Source organism: Acipenser ruthenus, chromosome 8 (assembly GCF_902713425.1).
Source record: "Acipenser ruthenus chromosome 8, fAciRut3.2 maternal haplotype, whole genome shotgun sequence".
Lineage (NCBI taxonomy): Eukaryota > Metazoa > Chordata > Actinopteri > Acipenseriformes > Acipenseridae > Acipenser > Acipenser ruthenus.
This window is the reverse complement of record NC_081196.1, coordinates 55,001,583-55,017,813: the sequence shown is the minus strand read 5'-3', so window position 1 is coordinate 55,017,813 and position 16,231 is coordinate 55,001,583. Positions and strand designations below refer to the sequence as shown.

The 16,231-nt window shown below is 36.0% G+C and overlaps 1 protein-coding gene and 1 long non-coding RNA gene across 3 annotated transcripts in view; both read left to right on the top strand.

Annotated features, from left to right (window-relative positions):
* The first annotated feature begins 701 nt into the window (after positions 1 to 701).
* On the top strand, positions 702 to 3,034 carry LOC131737802 (uncharacterized). The gene is made up of 2 exons (XR_009329422.1): positions 702 to 1,502; positions 2,069 to 3,034. It is a non-coding gene; the product is annotated as an uncharacterized LOC131737802 (long non-coding RNA).
* Positions 3,035 to 5,096: 2,062 nt separating this feature from the next.
* LOC117407350 (glypican-5-like) overlaps positions 5,097 to 16,231 on the top strand; it is a 201,419-nt gene continuing 190,284 nt past the window's right edge. Inside the window, exons 1-2 of one of the 2 annotated variants that reach the window (XM_059029300.1) lie at positions 5,097 to 5,630; positions 14,791 to 14,952. In XM_059029300.1, coding sequence (XP_058885283.1) covers positions 5,483 to 5,630; positions 14,791 to 14,952 — 310 coding nt within the window. In that variant the 5' untranslated portion in view covers positions 5,097 to 5,482. The remainder of the gene's footprint in view (positions 5,631 to 14,790; positions 14,953 to 16,231) is intronic. The other variant, XM_034012293.3, reaches the window with a different exon arrangement.

The following is a 16,231-nucleotide window of genomic DNA, read 5'->3' as shown; positions in this document are numbered from 1 at the left end:
CCCAACAGGTGAAAATTGAATTCGACCTAAAGCAGAAGATGCCCATTGTGTCACAGTAATGCCAAAGTGCTTACAGTGCAGGTAGTAATATTTACCTACTGCAGTGAAGGCACTTCTAGCATTACATTGACAAACTCAACACTATCAATTAATGTATGCTGCTTATTGCACTGCTTGTGCTAAGGTGCATCTAGTGCAGATAGGGAAGTAGACTAGCACCTACTGCCCTAAATGCTCCTTCTGGCATAAGGAAATGTATGCTCTGCATCTGTCGTCTCCACAGAAGACTATTAAAAAGATGACTACTTGCAGTCCTCTGCTAGTTTTGCATAGTTGCACTACAAGAAAAATTGAGTTGTGCAAATCTATGCAAAACTGATGGTGCTCTGCTTTAACAACTAGCTCTTCAAGTATCCCATAAGACAACAGAAGGCTTTTTGTTTAACCCAGACAAGTTGACCAGAAAGAGGTTGTTGAAAACATCAGAGAAGTGTTTAAGTTCAAGGGATTTGAGATGGCGTTTCTCTTCCTGGGTTTCAGCAGTATTAAAGTGCTTATAGTGCAGGTAGTGTTTCGAGATCTACTGCAGTATGAGCACTTGAAGTACTTCTAGCTATAAATGCAACGCACTGAAAGCACAGCTGGGATTCATTTTTACCTACCCCTGATCTCTGGTTAGTTTTGCTGGTTTGCATTCAGCTTTAACTGTACTGTTGCTGTGCAAATCCATGCAAAACTGACTATAGCAGTGAAAATGCACAACTAACCTTTCGTACCGAGGAACCCCTTTCTGTGCAGGTTGGGATCGGTTGCAATGCTGTTTGCTTGTGAGGTATTGCACTTGTCCCGGCCTGTTGAGGACTGAGGGAATTGAACCATCACTGACTTTGGGAGCATGTTACTTATTTTAGTGACGCAATGTGTGCACACCACACTGGCTGTGTAGTTGAACAAAGATAATTTTAGCTAGTAAAGAATGCTGCTGTTTGGCTTGGTTTCAAATGAGTAGTCATTTCGTGCTTGTGGAGCATTTATTTATGTATTGCCATGCCAGTAAACACATTTTAATGAGACATATTTAAATACTGTTAACTTCTAGACCTGTGTATTTTAACAGTAACTTTTTTTTAATAAAAGGAAATTATATATAATATAATTGTTTTCATCAAATTTAGCTGTAGTATAAAACTGTTGTTCTTTAATGCATGGTCTGTTTGGTATTAATCTTTAATTGGGTCCAGCACACTATCTCATTAGATGCATGTGAATGGGGGGAGGTTTTACAGAGGTAGTTGGATAGCCACTTTCCAGTGCTGGGGTGTAAACGTTAGCAAACATTTTTGAACTTTTTATCTGTTCGTGGCTAACATAGGCAAACGATCTTAAGAGGTTGCGTGCAGTGGAACAAAAATGGCTACGAGGAGATTAGTTTGACTCTGGGCGACGGGCGGAAGTTTTTCGATTTTATATGGACCCAGAGGAAGCTCAATGAGTTATATCAAGTATGTTTTATAAAATGTCCAAAATAAAATGTTAAAGTATTAATAATAATAACGGAGTGTCAGAGTATCGCAGTTCACACATCGTTTTGCATACTTTTTTTTTATTAATGTTTCTTTGTTGTGCTACACTACGTATGAAAAAATAAATGTCTGGAGCCCAGAAGTGTTTAGCGTTGTTCAGTGTGAACATAGTTACAAACATTCTGTTAGCTGAATGCACCCCCAATGTGTAGTTTATAAAAAAGCTATACTAGCCTCAGCATTGTGGGTGGGTGTGTGTGTGAATATTTAAAATCAAGGAAAACAGGCAGCTATTGTACAGATCACAGATGCAACCAAGTTGTTGCATTTTACATTAACATTAGTAAAGTGTTTGCATTGCTTTTACAAAAATGGAGCAAAGTGCCCAACAGTAAATACCCTGTGGCCCAATTTAAAAAGCATCGTACATAAATGATTTACAATTGTTTGTGTTGTATCGGTGATCTGATTCAAGCATTCAAAATACTAAAAGGTATTGACGGTGTCAACCCAGGGGACTTTTTGGACTTTTTTTTTGTACACAGAGAATTGTGAGGGTCTGGAACCAACACCCCAATAATGTTGGTGAAGCTGACACCCTGGGATCCTTCAAGAAGCTGCTTGATGAGATTCTGGGATCAATAAGCTACTAACAACCAAACGAGCAAGATGGGCCAAATGGCCTCTCGTTTGTGAACTTTCTTATGTATATAAATTGCCTAATTGTGAAAAACCATACATTTATTGTATATCTGGAATGTAGTCTTTACCTGTTAGTAAATGTGTTACTGCCTACAATCCATGCTTTAAATTAATCAAAGTTAATGTCTTTCTACAATATAGTAATTTAAGGGGAATTCTCAGGTGTTTGCAATGATAGACTGTCCGTGAGAGAGAGTTTAAACTTGTGTAAGAACTGGCAAAAAAGGGGGTTGTAGAGATTAAAATATAACTTGTACTGGGGCATTACAGTAACTGCAAAATCAGTATTGCTTGTAATGTTTTATTGCTTAGTCATTTTAGGATTTATTTTTTCTTGCAGAGGAATAAAGAACCACAAATGATATATCGTAAAAATAATTGCCAGGTCAAATACACTCAGCAGTCTGCTGGCAAATATTATAAATAAATGCCAGAGGCGTTTAAATGAAGTTTTATGGTAAATAAGTCTACCTTGTCATACTTTCAGGAGGTTTGCTGTTGGGAATGGCCTGTTTACCATTTTACTGTATAGAAGTAAGTGCATTTTTACAAAAACCCTCGAATCAATTAGTGGATAACAGGTTCTGAGTGTCTGGGAATCTGGGCTTGTTTTATAGATGGATAATGTGCATTTCATGAACAGGGATCCTTAAGGAGGATGGGGGATAACATGGGGGGATTTTTTTTATTTTAATGAAAGTATTCCTAATTACATTATTTGGAAGCTGTACCTCAACTGTATTGTGCATTTCCCAGTGAAATCTGCATCTACATCCTGCCATTTTTACAATAAAGCAATTTCCAAACAAGCTGATTTGAATTATTCTTTATTTTTAGTTGCTCTAAATGTTAGAAGGAATTTGCTACCCATGCTGTCTTCCAGCAGGAAACCCTTGCCACACGTTGCTTTTTATACACATTTGTTCCAGTTCTGCTGCCAATAAATAGGTTTGTGGTGTGTACCTTTCTTTGTTTTCCACTATGATTTGTACTATATTTGCAAGTAAAGTTTTGTGATAGTTTTGCAATGTGTATGTCTGTTTATGAATTAAACAGTGTGATATCCACAAAACTTAAACTTAATCGTTGAATTGTTTGAGTATCAAACTTTATTAAGCTGAGAAGGAACCATTAACTTGCATATAGGATAGATAAATGGTTATATATATATATATAAGTAAAACTTAACAGACGACGTTACTACATGCTGTTAGTTTTATTATTGCATCTAAACAATGATGTACTGTAGACTGAATTAAAATATACGTATCAGAAATACCTATACATGAATTGCGTCATTTACATACATGTTTACACTTTAAAATGATGGCTGCAAATTCCTGTGAAGGACAAGACTTTAAGCTGCTATACCTGTTATGTTCCACTTTAATTGTGAATTTATGGCCATTTAAAAAATAAAAAAATCTTCAGGACTAGAAAATTTATATACTGTTCTGATGTTGCTCCTATGCCGTTCTGTGCAACTTAACTGAGGCGGTACAAAACTAGTAAGAAACACCTTTTGACTGCTTTTTACAGGTAAAATATTGATATGCTTGTGTCTAGTTCTGTACAAAAATGGTAGAATGACATCCAAAGTATTGCAGTAGTTTTGGCAATCCTCTAATACGTGCTTGACCTATATAAAGTCACGGTAGCTTTACTACACGATTTTAAATTGGCTACTGTATTGACAAAAAAACAAAAAAACAAAACGGGCGTTTATTGAACATTACCCTAAACTATATATATAATATATATTCAACAATAGATAATCAACCTCTTTAAAAATACATAATAAGGCGTATCAGTCTTGGCAGTTCCCATTGCAAAAGCCAACAGGCAGGGGGTCCAAACAATCTGGGCAGATCCACTACAGCAAAGCAGAGTTTTCATTCTGTCCCTCTTGCAGATGCCACAGCTATGAACACTTGCTTTTTAAAACAGCTGTTTGGACATTCTTATTTCACTGGTATGTAACTTTAGACAGTGACTTTTTTTAATTAGCTTGTTGACTGGTTATTATAATATTGCAGCAAAGTCATTCACAGAGAGGAAAGGGAGAACCAATATCTATCTATCTATCTCAACTAAGTATTGCCCATCAAGCCCTTTTCTATATAAAAAAAGCAGACGGGTTTCCAGATATATGCACAAATGTAATTGTGGCGTTCAGATAACTGACACGCTTTGACCACAAAGACATTGCATAGATAAAATGCAATGAGATAAAATGTCTAATGTAATGCTATAGTAGCAAAGCACTTTTTTAAATTTACGGTATAGTTTATAACATTTTCTATTCAAATTAGTATTTATTATAGTGATTTTAGCATGAATGTCTTGGGTGGTTTTGTTAACCATTAGTGTTGGTTTACAGGTGATATGCATTAGTTGACAGAGGGTTTCGTTCACCACTGCTAAAGACTAGTTACTGTTCTTAAAAGAAAAATAAATGATGTTAACAGGTTTCAAATAAATAATTCCCTTAGTGCACAAAACGGTATAAGGCAAAATACTGTAATAGGCGCACATCGTTTAGCCTTTGCTGTTTATCTAGCCCAATAGTTCGGGGCGGGGGGGTGATTAGCAATTTTAATTTATAAACTATTACAATAACTAAGCTACACATACAGTACGTGCAATATGCCTTTAACGTATTTTAAGGTACATATTTTCCTAGTATAGGATGGTAATACAATGGTACAGTAATTTAGTTGGGTATTACTAATGGACAAGATAGAAGTATCGTGGTACAGTATTGGGTACCTTATATAGTCCATTGAAGTCGATATAACCAGCGTTGACTACTTGTCTTCGGGGATCTACAGTATAACCAACTTGTCCTCTTGGCCTCCACTTGGTGGCTCTGGTTACCAAGAAGTAGCAATATGTGCTTGGTTGTACAGCCACCGAGTGAAGATTCCGCCCCTTCTCCATAGACGCGCGCAGTCACTGGTTACAGCAGCGGGAGCAAACATGCTGTATTTGGAAGTACACTCGCTAACTCAGGCCTGTGACACTTTCTTTCAAGCGAACTAGATAAACAATTGAGATATAACTACAGTACCTCCAGGGGCGGCTTCTGGGAACCTGTGCTTCTATTGGAATTACAAAGCGTCAGTAACAGCAGTGGAGTTTGTGGGGGGTACCTGGATACCAAGTTTGCTGCTCTGGGATTTTTTTTTTTTTTTGTGTACTGGAATAAGACTTGGTTGTTCTGCAGCCCCCCCAGGAAGGTGTTTTTTTTTCTCGAAATGGATTCGGGATGGCTGTTAAGTGTAGTTTTTGCTGTTGTCATTGGTTTCAGTTTGGAAACCGCACCGAACTGTGATGAAGTTCGAAAAGTTTTCCAGCTGAGGCAGATAGGACCTGTAAAGTCTTTGCCAGAAATCCCCAGAGCAGGTAAATATATAGATTTAAAAATAATGCATATTTATCAAATGCCAGTGCTATACATCATTCTACAACTACAAGATAACGCGATTTTCTAGCCCAGAAATACTGTAAGTGATTACTTGACAAGCTTAATAAATTGTTCAAATTAAGAAACTAGCCTCAGGTTTACCGCTGTCTATTGAGACATTATTTGGCATGCGATCTGTATATCTTTTTTTTTTTTAATTTTGGCATTTCCCTCCGACCTAATTAGCCATCAAACCTGTTACCGTGCACCCGTATTTTGATGGTTTGCTAGTTTGCAATATTGCACAACTAAGCATTCAGTCAAAACTGGAAGTCTGCAGTTATCCACTGTTTCGTTAACACTCAAAATATCCTTGACTGCTTTTCTACAGTACAGCACGGTGCAGGTAAACGTTCTAAGAACAGACGGTGTATGTCTGACGCTTCGGGTTAAAATTGGTGAAGTTTTTTATATATGTAATTTGATGCAAAAGAGAACCTAAAATGTTTTGCATCAGAATAATGAACCACCTCCAGCACTCTTAAGGTCACCCTCACCCAATTTCCATGAAAAGCATTAATATATAGCTTTAAAGTTGATTTAATATGGGCAAGTAGGTAAATGTCCCTATCTCAAAATGGACCATAACATTTGCAGAGTTATCATTTTTAACTTGGTCATATCAGTTTTTGATTCACATAATTGTATTGTTCACAGTAATGCTGGAAGTACTCTACAGGTGCTATTGTGTAGTTCAAAAATACTATGGACCGACATGTTTTTGCAAATTTTTACAAGTTAATACTGATATAGCAGTCACTCTGGAAGACACATACAGTACACAACCTTTTATGACCTGTTTTAAATCAGGGCCGTTGCTGTGAAAGCTTTTTTGTCTTTTCTGTTTCACGGCACTCTCATCAATAAAGTAGCATCTAAAGCAGCAAAAATCTTGGACGGCACCATGTTGATTTCACATGACATTGGTGGTGATGATGCCACCTTGTGTAGAATTGAATTGTTTGCCAATTAATTGGCTGCACGTATTGCTGGGTCTTATGCCAAGTGTGAAACGACCCTAACACAAGAAGATATTAGGATTTGCAGCAACAGTTTTTATCTGTAATCTTGTCTTTGAAACATTTGCATTTCTCAAATATAAGCATGAAACGAATTAAAAATAATTGCATATTTCCAACTGAAGACCAGAAGAATGACACTGGTACAGCACAGACGTCATTAGGCCATAATAAAAAAAATAGGTTAGTTTGTTGTAAATTGCTGCACCCATCATTTTATCCTCTACCTATATATTTCTTTGTGCACTTTACAGTATGTGCATTTTTTTTTATTACAATCAAAGTAAGAACCCGTTCAGACAGTTTCTCCCATATACAGTTTTCAATACATAAATCAGCAAAGCAATGTAAATCAATTCTGAGTTGTATTAAACACTGGTTATATAAATCAATAGCACAGAATATCTGCTGATCCCCTGTCCCCATAGCTTACCTGGCACATAACACTACCAATTCATGAACACCCCCGATGGCAGCCAGACTACCTACCCAGCAGGATTTTGTACACATTTCCAAAGGAATTGCAATAGCTTACTGTTTAAAAAAATGATTGGTTGTGTTCTGATCCCTGCCAGGGAGAACCATGTATCATGTTGCCAGTGCATTGACTGTCTGTAAATTAACTGAGTCATAGGCTTTTCTGAATCTAAAAAAAACAGTTCCATTAACACCAGGGTTTGCAATTCCCATATGCAGTCAATAGCGCCAGTAACTCTGGGAAATAAAACATCTCATCAGGCATCTTTATTTACTGAGATTTGAATTCAAATGGGCTTACTTTCCAGCAAGTGCCATGAATGACCTTCACTGTGTGGTTGTTGTGCGAATTCCAGCAACGTTTCTGATATTACTTTAACATTATTATTGTTGCCTAGAAACACGAAGATGCCAAAACTTGCAAACAAGGTGGAACAGCTCTATTTCACAAAGATGAGTTTAATTGTGCATAGCCTTTGTTTAAATGAATCATTTTTAAATTCCTGATGGAAGTAGTACTCAAATGAGTTGTGTCTGTCTCTTTATACAGCAGAATCCTGTCTCAGTCAAATAATGTCTCGTACTGTAGCTAAAGTTCTTTGATTTATTTTAAGTTGCAATATACATTTTCTCATTACTGTAATATGCTTTAAGTTGTACAAATTCTTACAGATTCATTTACACATTCAAGATTTTGCTTACTTCTCTTTGGGCTGGTTTGCACTGACTAATCGGGGGCTACTTTTACCTAAGTTAACATTAGGTAGCCCAAGATTGGTGCTAATCAGTGTCTGTGAAACCAGCCATTTGAGATGCTTTGAAATGTAGGATATAGTTAGTAAGACATAGTCTGTAACATGTTGCTGTCTATTCAAAACATTTTGAGTAATGGTATTTAATAATATTCAATCCAGAGTATTCTCCAGCGGGGGAAGTGAAACTAATATAAATAGTTTTGTTGGTTTCAGCTTGCCTTTCTATCCTTGGAATACATATCCTCAGCGTACATGTGTTACATGGTTTGACATATGAAGAGTGTAATTCTGAGGTAATAGCCAGCAGTGTTTTCACAGGTGTTACTGGGTTGGTTGTTAATCTTTTTCAGGACTATGGGAACTGCCAGTTGTTGGTTTGTTCATGAACCACAAAAAGCTACACAAGCTTGATGCAATGCAATGTATATGCAGAGGCTTTGTGATATAAATGTGTCTAAACATGTACAATGAACAGCAGAATCAATGATGAGATTTTGATCATTTTGAACAGTCCCATTCCCTTTAACCCTTTCATGGACGGATAAAAAAAGCAAAACGAATGGAACATATGGAAGATGCAAGGGATGCTATTTTTTTTTCCTATACAAGCAATGAAAAAAAAAGAAAAAATGCCAATGAAAAATACAGGTATATACGTCCAGAACTACTTCAAATGTTTTTTTTTTTCCCCCAGCCATTTTTAATATTTCATGCATGAAAGAATTAATATCTTCGCTACTGAATACCAAACTTTATTTAACATTTTCATACTGTACTGTACGTAAGCATGATATAGAAATATATACAATAAGTATAAAGCAGTAGTCTGAATGGAGCTCTGAGTCGCAGTCACACAGCACGTTTTTACAGGTGGCAAGCAATCCTTTCCTGTGTCAGTTTCCCCTGCTCCGCTGTGTTTAATTCGGCCCTGACTAAAGGTGAATGTCAACTTCAATATTCTTTTATTTAGAAACATTTCAGGAGATCAGAAAACAATGGTTTAAAGAACCAACATGTTACACTTACAATTACATGTGATGAGGCGGCAGCCAATGGCCCACCCCTTCTACAATGTCAGTAGCCAATCAGAGTGTTCCATCAAACCACACACTTGCATAATATTCTTTAATTTGGTATACAAATTGGGCATTTAGGTTTGTATGGAAGGAAGCAAACACTTGGAGGAAGTGGCTTGCTTCAGGCACACAGCATGACTGGAATATGATTCATATCCAATTAATTGTTTGAAGTTATTTTCTCTAACTGCAGGGGCTGCACACCATTTTGGTTATTTGTTCTTAGATCAAAAGTAATTCTTTAATATCTAACTAAAATCTAATTAACTCAAAAACATCTAAAATGCAAGAAGTGATAGAAACCACACATTTCTTTTAAATCTTTGTTCATAATTTAAAAACTGTAACCAAAAAAAAAAGTCAAGACTAGTCTTTGAAAAGCACATTAACTGTAACTGATAACTGATGATGTGATAGTGAAGGATTTGTATTATATGGAACAAGAATGAAATGAAGCTTTTGATTAGTCTGAATCAAGGATCTGCCAACTAAAAGTTGGTAGATCTCAACCTAAAATAAAACCTAGCCAGCTTTTATGTTTTGCCAATAGACATTTTGGCAAAATGAATTATCTTATGCAGTAATGTGCCTCAGTAACTGAAAGAGCAAAATACTTGGGAAGGTAAAGGAAGCATGAGCCAGTCATTATAACTTAAAATAATCCTGGCAGACGAGTACAAGTGATCAAGGACAGAAGACGATTAATACTCTGTCTAAAAATACTTCATTACAGTGCAGTGTGAGAAATGGTTTTCCAAAGTTTCCAAGGACTAAAAAGATCTCTGTGCAGCAGTCTGACTTGTGTGAAAGTACATGGTTGTTTGGCTGGGATGAACGCATTGCTTTGTACTCAGGAAATATTACCCGGGCAACTGGGACTGGGAAAAATGTCACACTCAAATTCCTATGTATATTTTAAGGACTGTTCATCCATAGTACAACTTCTTACATAACATAGCACAACATAATAATTAAACACCAACTAAAGCAAATTCAAGTGAAACAAATAAAAGTAAAAAGCTGTATTATGGTACTCAAATCTTACATCAGTGAAGCCTAATGACATTGGACAAACTATAGTCTGATACAAATATTTAGTTTAACAGTTTAATGTGAAAAGAAGAAACAGATCCTACAGTCATACTTTTCTCCAACTTTTATTTGGTTTGTGTAGCAGCTTTGCTTTGAGGAATCCAAAATGGAAACTCTTTATCATGAAAACATCTGCAACTTAATTTAAACCTTCCATGTAATTATGTGTTTATTGCTGCTGGGCTGAGACGAGACCACACTATAAATATAGCTGAGACATGGGCTTTGTTTGACCACTCTTCCTGTAAGCAGATGCCAGATGAACCGCACAGCAAGAGAATCTCACACAGCATCTGCTTTCTTCCTTGTTACCTACATTGCATTGTGTTCTAAACAATGCAAAATGAAAAAAATATATATTTGCATTCACTATTCAGCATCCAGGAATTTTTTGGGTGAATACATTATTTTCAAACTTACTAATTAATTGTTTTTGTAGTACATGCAGACAACTAGGCACATAACTATATTGCTGAGGTATAATTGTTGTTTTGAATCAAAGTGAGTCAGAGCAAACACATTCCTGATAGTTTTTTTTTTTTAATCCTCCCTCCCATGTTGGCATACATTTTGGATGATGTTTACTAACACCATTCTCTACAGTTAATTAGGAGCTATTATTTCCATCATTAGTAAGCTGTAATAGTGCAGTGGCAGTGACATATAAACACTTAAAAAATGCCTGCAATTCAGTCTTTGATATTAACTGTACTAGAAGTTAAATGTTACATATTCTGAATAAATATTGAATAGTGCAGCATACACTGTATATAAGAACCCAAACCCATATTGGGTTGGTTTTATTCCTTCCCACTTCTTATTTTTATGTTTCTTTAAATTCAGTTTCCCTATAATGAAAGCGGAGTCTCAGTTCAGAGACTAGTTCTATACTATGGAGGATAATTTGTGCCTAAATAAATAAATAAATAAATAAATAAACACACAAATAAATAATTAAAAATCGAAATAAATACATAAGTAAATAAATGAAATAAATAAATAATCAAAATACATTACATAAAACATGTATTTATTTATTTATTTTGTTTTCCATTTTGGCACAGTCTTTTCGTTCTAGTATTTCTCATTAGCGTCAATCACACTGGAAGGGCGGTACAATACCATTGGAGCGTTCGATTATCTACTAGCTGGTCTGCCAGGTTTGAGTTAGCGTAGAATCGAGAAGAAGCAGAGTAGTGATTTATCCACGGTGGTGTTTATTGTGCAGCTTATACATCTATGGAAAACAAAATAAATAAATAAACAAATAAATGTTTCTATGTAAATGTTTTGATTTTTATTTAATTTTGGCACACATTATCCTCCATAGTATACAGTTGGCAAGAATATTAAGTAAAGACAATACCCTGGACAGAACTTTTGGGGGATATAATAATAATATAATATCTTTATATAGCACCTTTCATAGTGGACCACCATCACCAAGTGCTTTACAGAGGTAGGCTGTGAACTGTGCATTATATGCAGAGTCACTTACAATAGGACACTGATTTAACATTTCATCCACAGGATGGAGCACAAGGAGGTTAAGTGACTTGCTCAGGGTCACACAGTGAGTCAGTCAGTGGCAGAGGTGGGATTTGAACCAGTGACCTTCTGGTTACAAGTCCTGAACTTTAACCACTGGACCACACTGCCTCCAGTAGGATATACTGTACAGTAGTTGGTTGGCAAATATTGGGGAATTCATTAATTCATCGTTAAAATCTGTTCACCTTGATAGAGTTGAGTACAGTCATCATAGACTTTAGTCCCATTTAACACCAACGTGCACAACATCTTGTTTTTAAGAAAATAACATATAACCATCCTGTTACAGTAGTACTAACAAGAAAATATGCTTTAATCTATTATTGTTTTTAAATATGACAGATGTTTGCTAAATTTTACAACCAAGTTTCTTTACATTGATAAAAGGCTTCTAGTTGAAACAATTGTCAAAGATCTTTAATATTTAAGCATGCTCATTATGGGAGGTTTTCAAATCTGCTGCACCTACTACTGCTAATACTGTATCTCAATTCCATTTCAGCTGGAAACTTAATATTTTAAGTGTTGTGAAAACTCCTCTGGCAAAATCTATGATAAAGGCCTAAGACATTCACTTCATACTTGGTATGCAGCTTTACTCAGTGATTGCCTCGATCAAATGAACCCTTTCGTGACAGTTAATATCAATTTTACTCAGTGATTGCCTAGGTCAAATGAATCCTTTCATGACAGTTAATATCATTTTTACTCAGTGAGTCCTTAGTTCAAATGAACCCTTTCATGACAGATTTTATATATATATATATATATATATATATATATATATATATACATATACATATATATATATATATATATATAGCTATATATATATATATATATATATATATATATATATATATATATATATATATATATATATACACACAGACGTGCTCAAATTTGTTGGTACCCCTCCACAAAAAACGAAGAATGCACAATTTTCTCTGAAATAACTTGAATCTGACAAAAGTAATTGGCATCCACCATTGTTTATTCCATATTTAATAGAAATCAGACTTTGCTTTTGATTTTTTTATTCAACATAATATTGTAAATAATAAAACAAATGAAAATGGCATGGACAAAAATGATGGGACCGCTAACCTAATATTTTGTTGCACAACCTTTAGAGGCAATCACTGCAATCAAACGTTTTCTGTAGCTCTCAATGAGACTTCTGCACCTGTTAACAGGTAGTTTGGCCCACTCTTCCTGAGCAAACTGCTCCAGCTGTCTCAGGTTTGATGGGTGCCTTCTCCAGACTGCAAGTTTCAGCTCTTTCCATAGATGTTCGATAGGATTCAGATCAGGACTCATAGAAGGCCACTTCAGAATAGTCCAATGTTTTGTTCTTATCCATTCTTGGGTGCTTTTAGCTGTGTGTTTTGGGTCATTATCCTGTTGGAGGACCCATGACCTGCGACTGAGACAGAGCTTTCTGACACTGGGCAGTACGTTTCGCTCCAGAATGCCTTGATAGTCTTGAGATTTCATTGTGCCCTGCACAGATTCAAGGCACCCTGTGCCAGGCGCAGCAAAGCAGCCCCAAAACATAACCGAGCCTCCTCCATGTTTCACTGTAGGTATGGTGTTCTTTTCTTTGAAAGCTTCATTTTTTCATCTGTGAACGTAGAGCTGATGTGACTTGCCAAAAAGCTCCAGTTTTGACTCATCTGTCCAAAGGACATTCTCCCAGAAGGATTGTGGCTTGTCAATATGCATTTTAGCAAATTCCAGTCTGGCTTTTTTATGTTTTTCTTTCAAAAGTGGAGTCCTCCTGGGTCTTCTTCCATGGAGCCCACTTTCGCTCAAAAAGCGACGGATGGTGTGATCAGAAACTGACATACCTTCACTTTGGAGTTCAGCTTGTATCTCTTTGGCAGTTATCCTTGGTTCTTTTTCTACCATTCGCACTATCCTTCTGTTCAATCTGGGGTCGATTATCCTCTTGCGGCTACGCCCAGGGAGGTTGGCTACAGTTCCATGGACCTTAAACTTCTTAATAATATTTGCAACTGTTGTCACAGGAACATCAAGCTGCTTGGAAATGGTCTTGTAGCCTTTACCTTTACCATGCTTGTCTATTATTTTCTTTCTGATCTCCTCAGACAACTCTGTCCTTTGCTTTCTCTGGTCCATGTTCAGTGTGGTGCACACAATGATACCAAGCAGCACAGTGACTACTTTTCTCCATTTAAATAGGCTGAATGACTGATTACAAGATTGGAGACATGTGTGATACTAATTAAAGAAACAAATTAGTTTGAAATATCACTATAATGCAATTATTTATTATCTTTTCTAAGGGGTACCAACAAATGTGTCCAGGCCATTTTAGAATATCTTTGTAGAATAAGCAATAATTCATCTCTTTTCACAGCTTCTTTGCTTTATTCTATGACATACCAAAGGCATGCAAGTATACATGATAAAATAGCTTTTAATTTCATAACTTTTCAGGAGGAATGAAGCATTATTTCAATGAGTGTAAGGGTACCAACAAATTTGAGCACGTCTGTGTGTGTATATATATATATATATATATATATATTTGCAAATCTGCTACAACCAGTATAACATATTCATATCTCAGAAACCATTTTAGATAGTGACTTCATATAGTGCATACTAAATTCAAGGAGGCAATGTGGTCCAGTGGTTAAAGTCCAGGGCTTGTCGTCGGTTCAAATCCCACCTCTGCCACTGACTGACTCACTGTGTGACCCTGAGCAAGTCACTTAACCTCCTTGTGCTCCATCCTGCGGATGAGATGTTAAATCAATGTCCTATTGTAAGTGACTCTGATGTAATGCACAGTTCACAGCCTACCTCTGTAAAGTGATGGTGGCCCACTATGAAAGGCACTATATAAAAATAAAGATATTATTATTATTATAAATGTGACTATGACATTGACTGAATATGGCCTCCATTTTGAGGTCATGTGACTTGTCTTTAAGGGGTATACTATGGATTTCAATACAGTTCTATTTGCATTTCCGTACCCTTTGTACGTACACATCATTGATACACACCTTTTTAACATTTCCAGTATTATTTTTTTGAGGGTTAATGAAGTTGTAGCTATCAGTGAACTGTTCCAACTGTTTCTTTGCTTGTCTTAAGGTTCTGATCTTCAGGTATGCAGTTCTAAAAGCCTGACGTGCTGTACCAAGAAGATGGAAGAGAGATACCAAGTAGCTGCACGAAACGACATTCAACATTTACTCCAAACATCAAGCTCAAGTTTAAAGTTTTTAATTTCACGAAATGTAGCTGCATTTCAAGGTAAGCTTGTGTCGTTTTTATGAGCAGGAATACTGATTTGTAAAGAAATTGCATTAATTAACTCTCAACTTCTCAAGAGTAAGTAGTGGGGTTTAGAAAAATGTAGCGTTACACATCACCCACATATTGTTTAAATAACTGACCTATAAGTTTTCTTTTCATTGTTAATATTCTGACAACGTTTTACACTTATAACTAGTGCTGGGATGAACACAGGATTTTCGTGTTTCGATATTCGCTCATAATTTAAATATTCATTTGTTTTCAAAAAGTAATAAAAGCCATTATATGCTCAGAACACAAGCAGAGACAGCATAGCAGCAGGGGGCGTGACCCCTGTGTGTGTGCCCTTATTTTACAGCAAGACATTACAATATGTAACAAAATATCCTAGGAGTAAAGAATACGTTGTGTAGGCCTTCCTTTACCCCAGTGAATTAACTACCAAACAAAGGATGCCAAATAGCAGTTCAAGTTAATGTTGTTTTATTTATTCCTGACATAAATAGTACATAAAGTTGACAACGCATGTTATTTATTTTTTAAATATCAAAATGTATTATTTAAATATTAAAATCACTACACAACATTTCCAGCAAGTTGAGCACTGTTTAAGTGAGGCATTTCAAAATGACATGCTTGCCTTTTTTTTGTTTTTTGTCCCATGAGATTCTGACTCGTTCTAAAGCAGCACGAAGCGTTTTTGACCCAGATTGCCATAGAGATCACTATGCATGCGCATGCATAATCTGGTTTGTTTACTTCTTGTTGTGTTGATCTAGTGTTTTTTTTGTTTATATATTAATCTCACATAGCACGCTGAGCTCTTTTTAATTTGCCATTGCTACTGTCACACAATTTCTGCGGTGAATAAGTGAGGTATTTTTGTCAGTTCTAGTGAATACAAACATCTGATTTTTGTATCCGAATACATGTCATAAAAAATGTGTTAGAATATTCGGATATTTGTCCCAGCACTACGTATAACTTCTGTTTCAAAGCTCTTTTCAAAATACCCGCTCTAGTGCACTGAGAGTACAGGGATTATTGCCCACATTGTCAAACGGGTAACCCACCAATAACGACCCATGATGTGGTACGCAACAGAAAAGCCAGAGCGTTTGTTATGTTTTTAGTTTTTTTTTTTTTTTTTAATCGCTCTTCCTGCAGTGATTTGTAGGACAGATCTCAAACCCCAGTGCACTAGAGCAGACACTTTGAAAAAAGCTTTGAAACAGACTTTAAAGTTATAAGATTAAAAAGTTGTCAGGATGTTAAG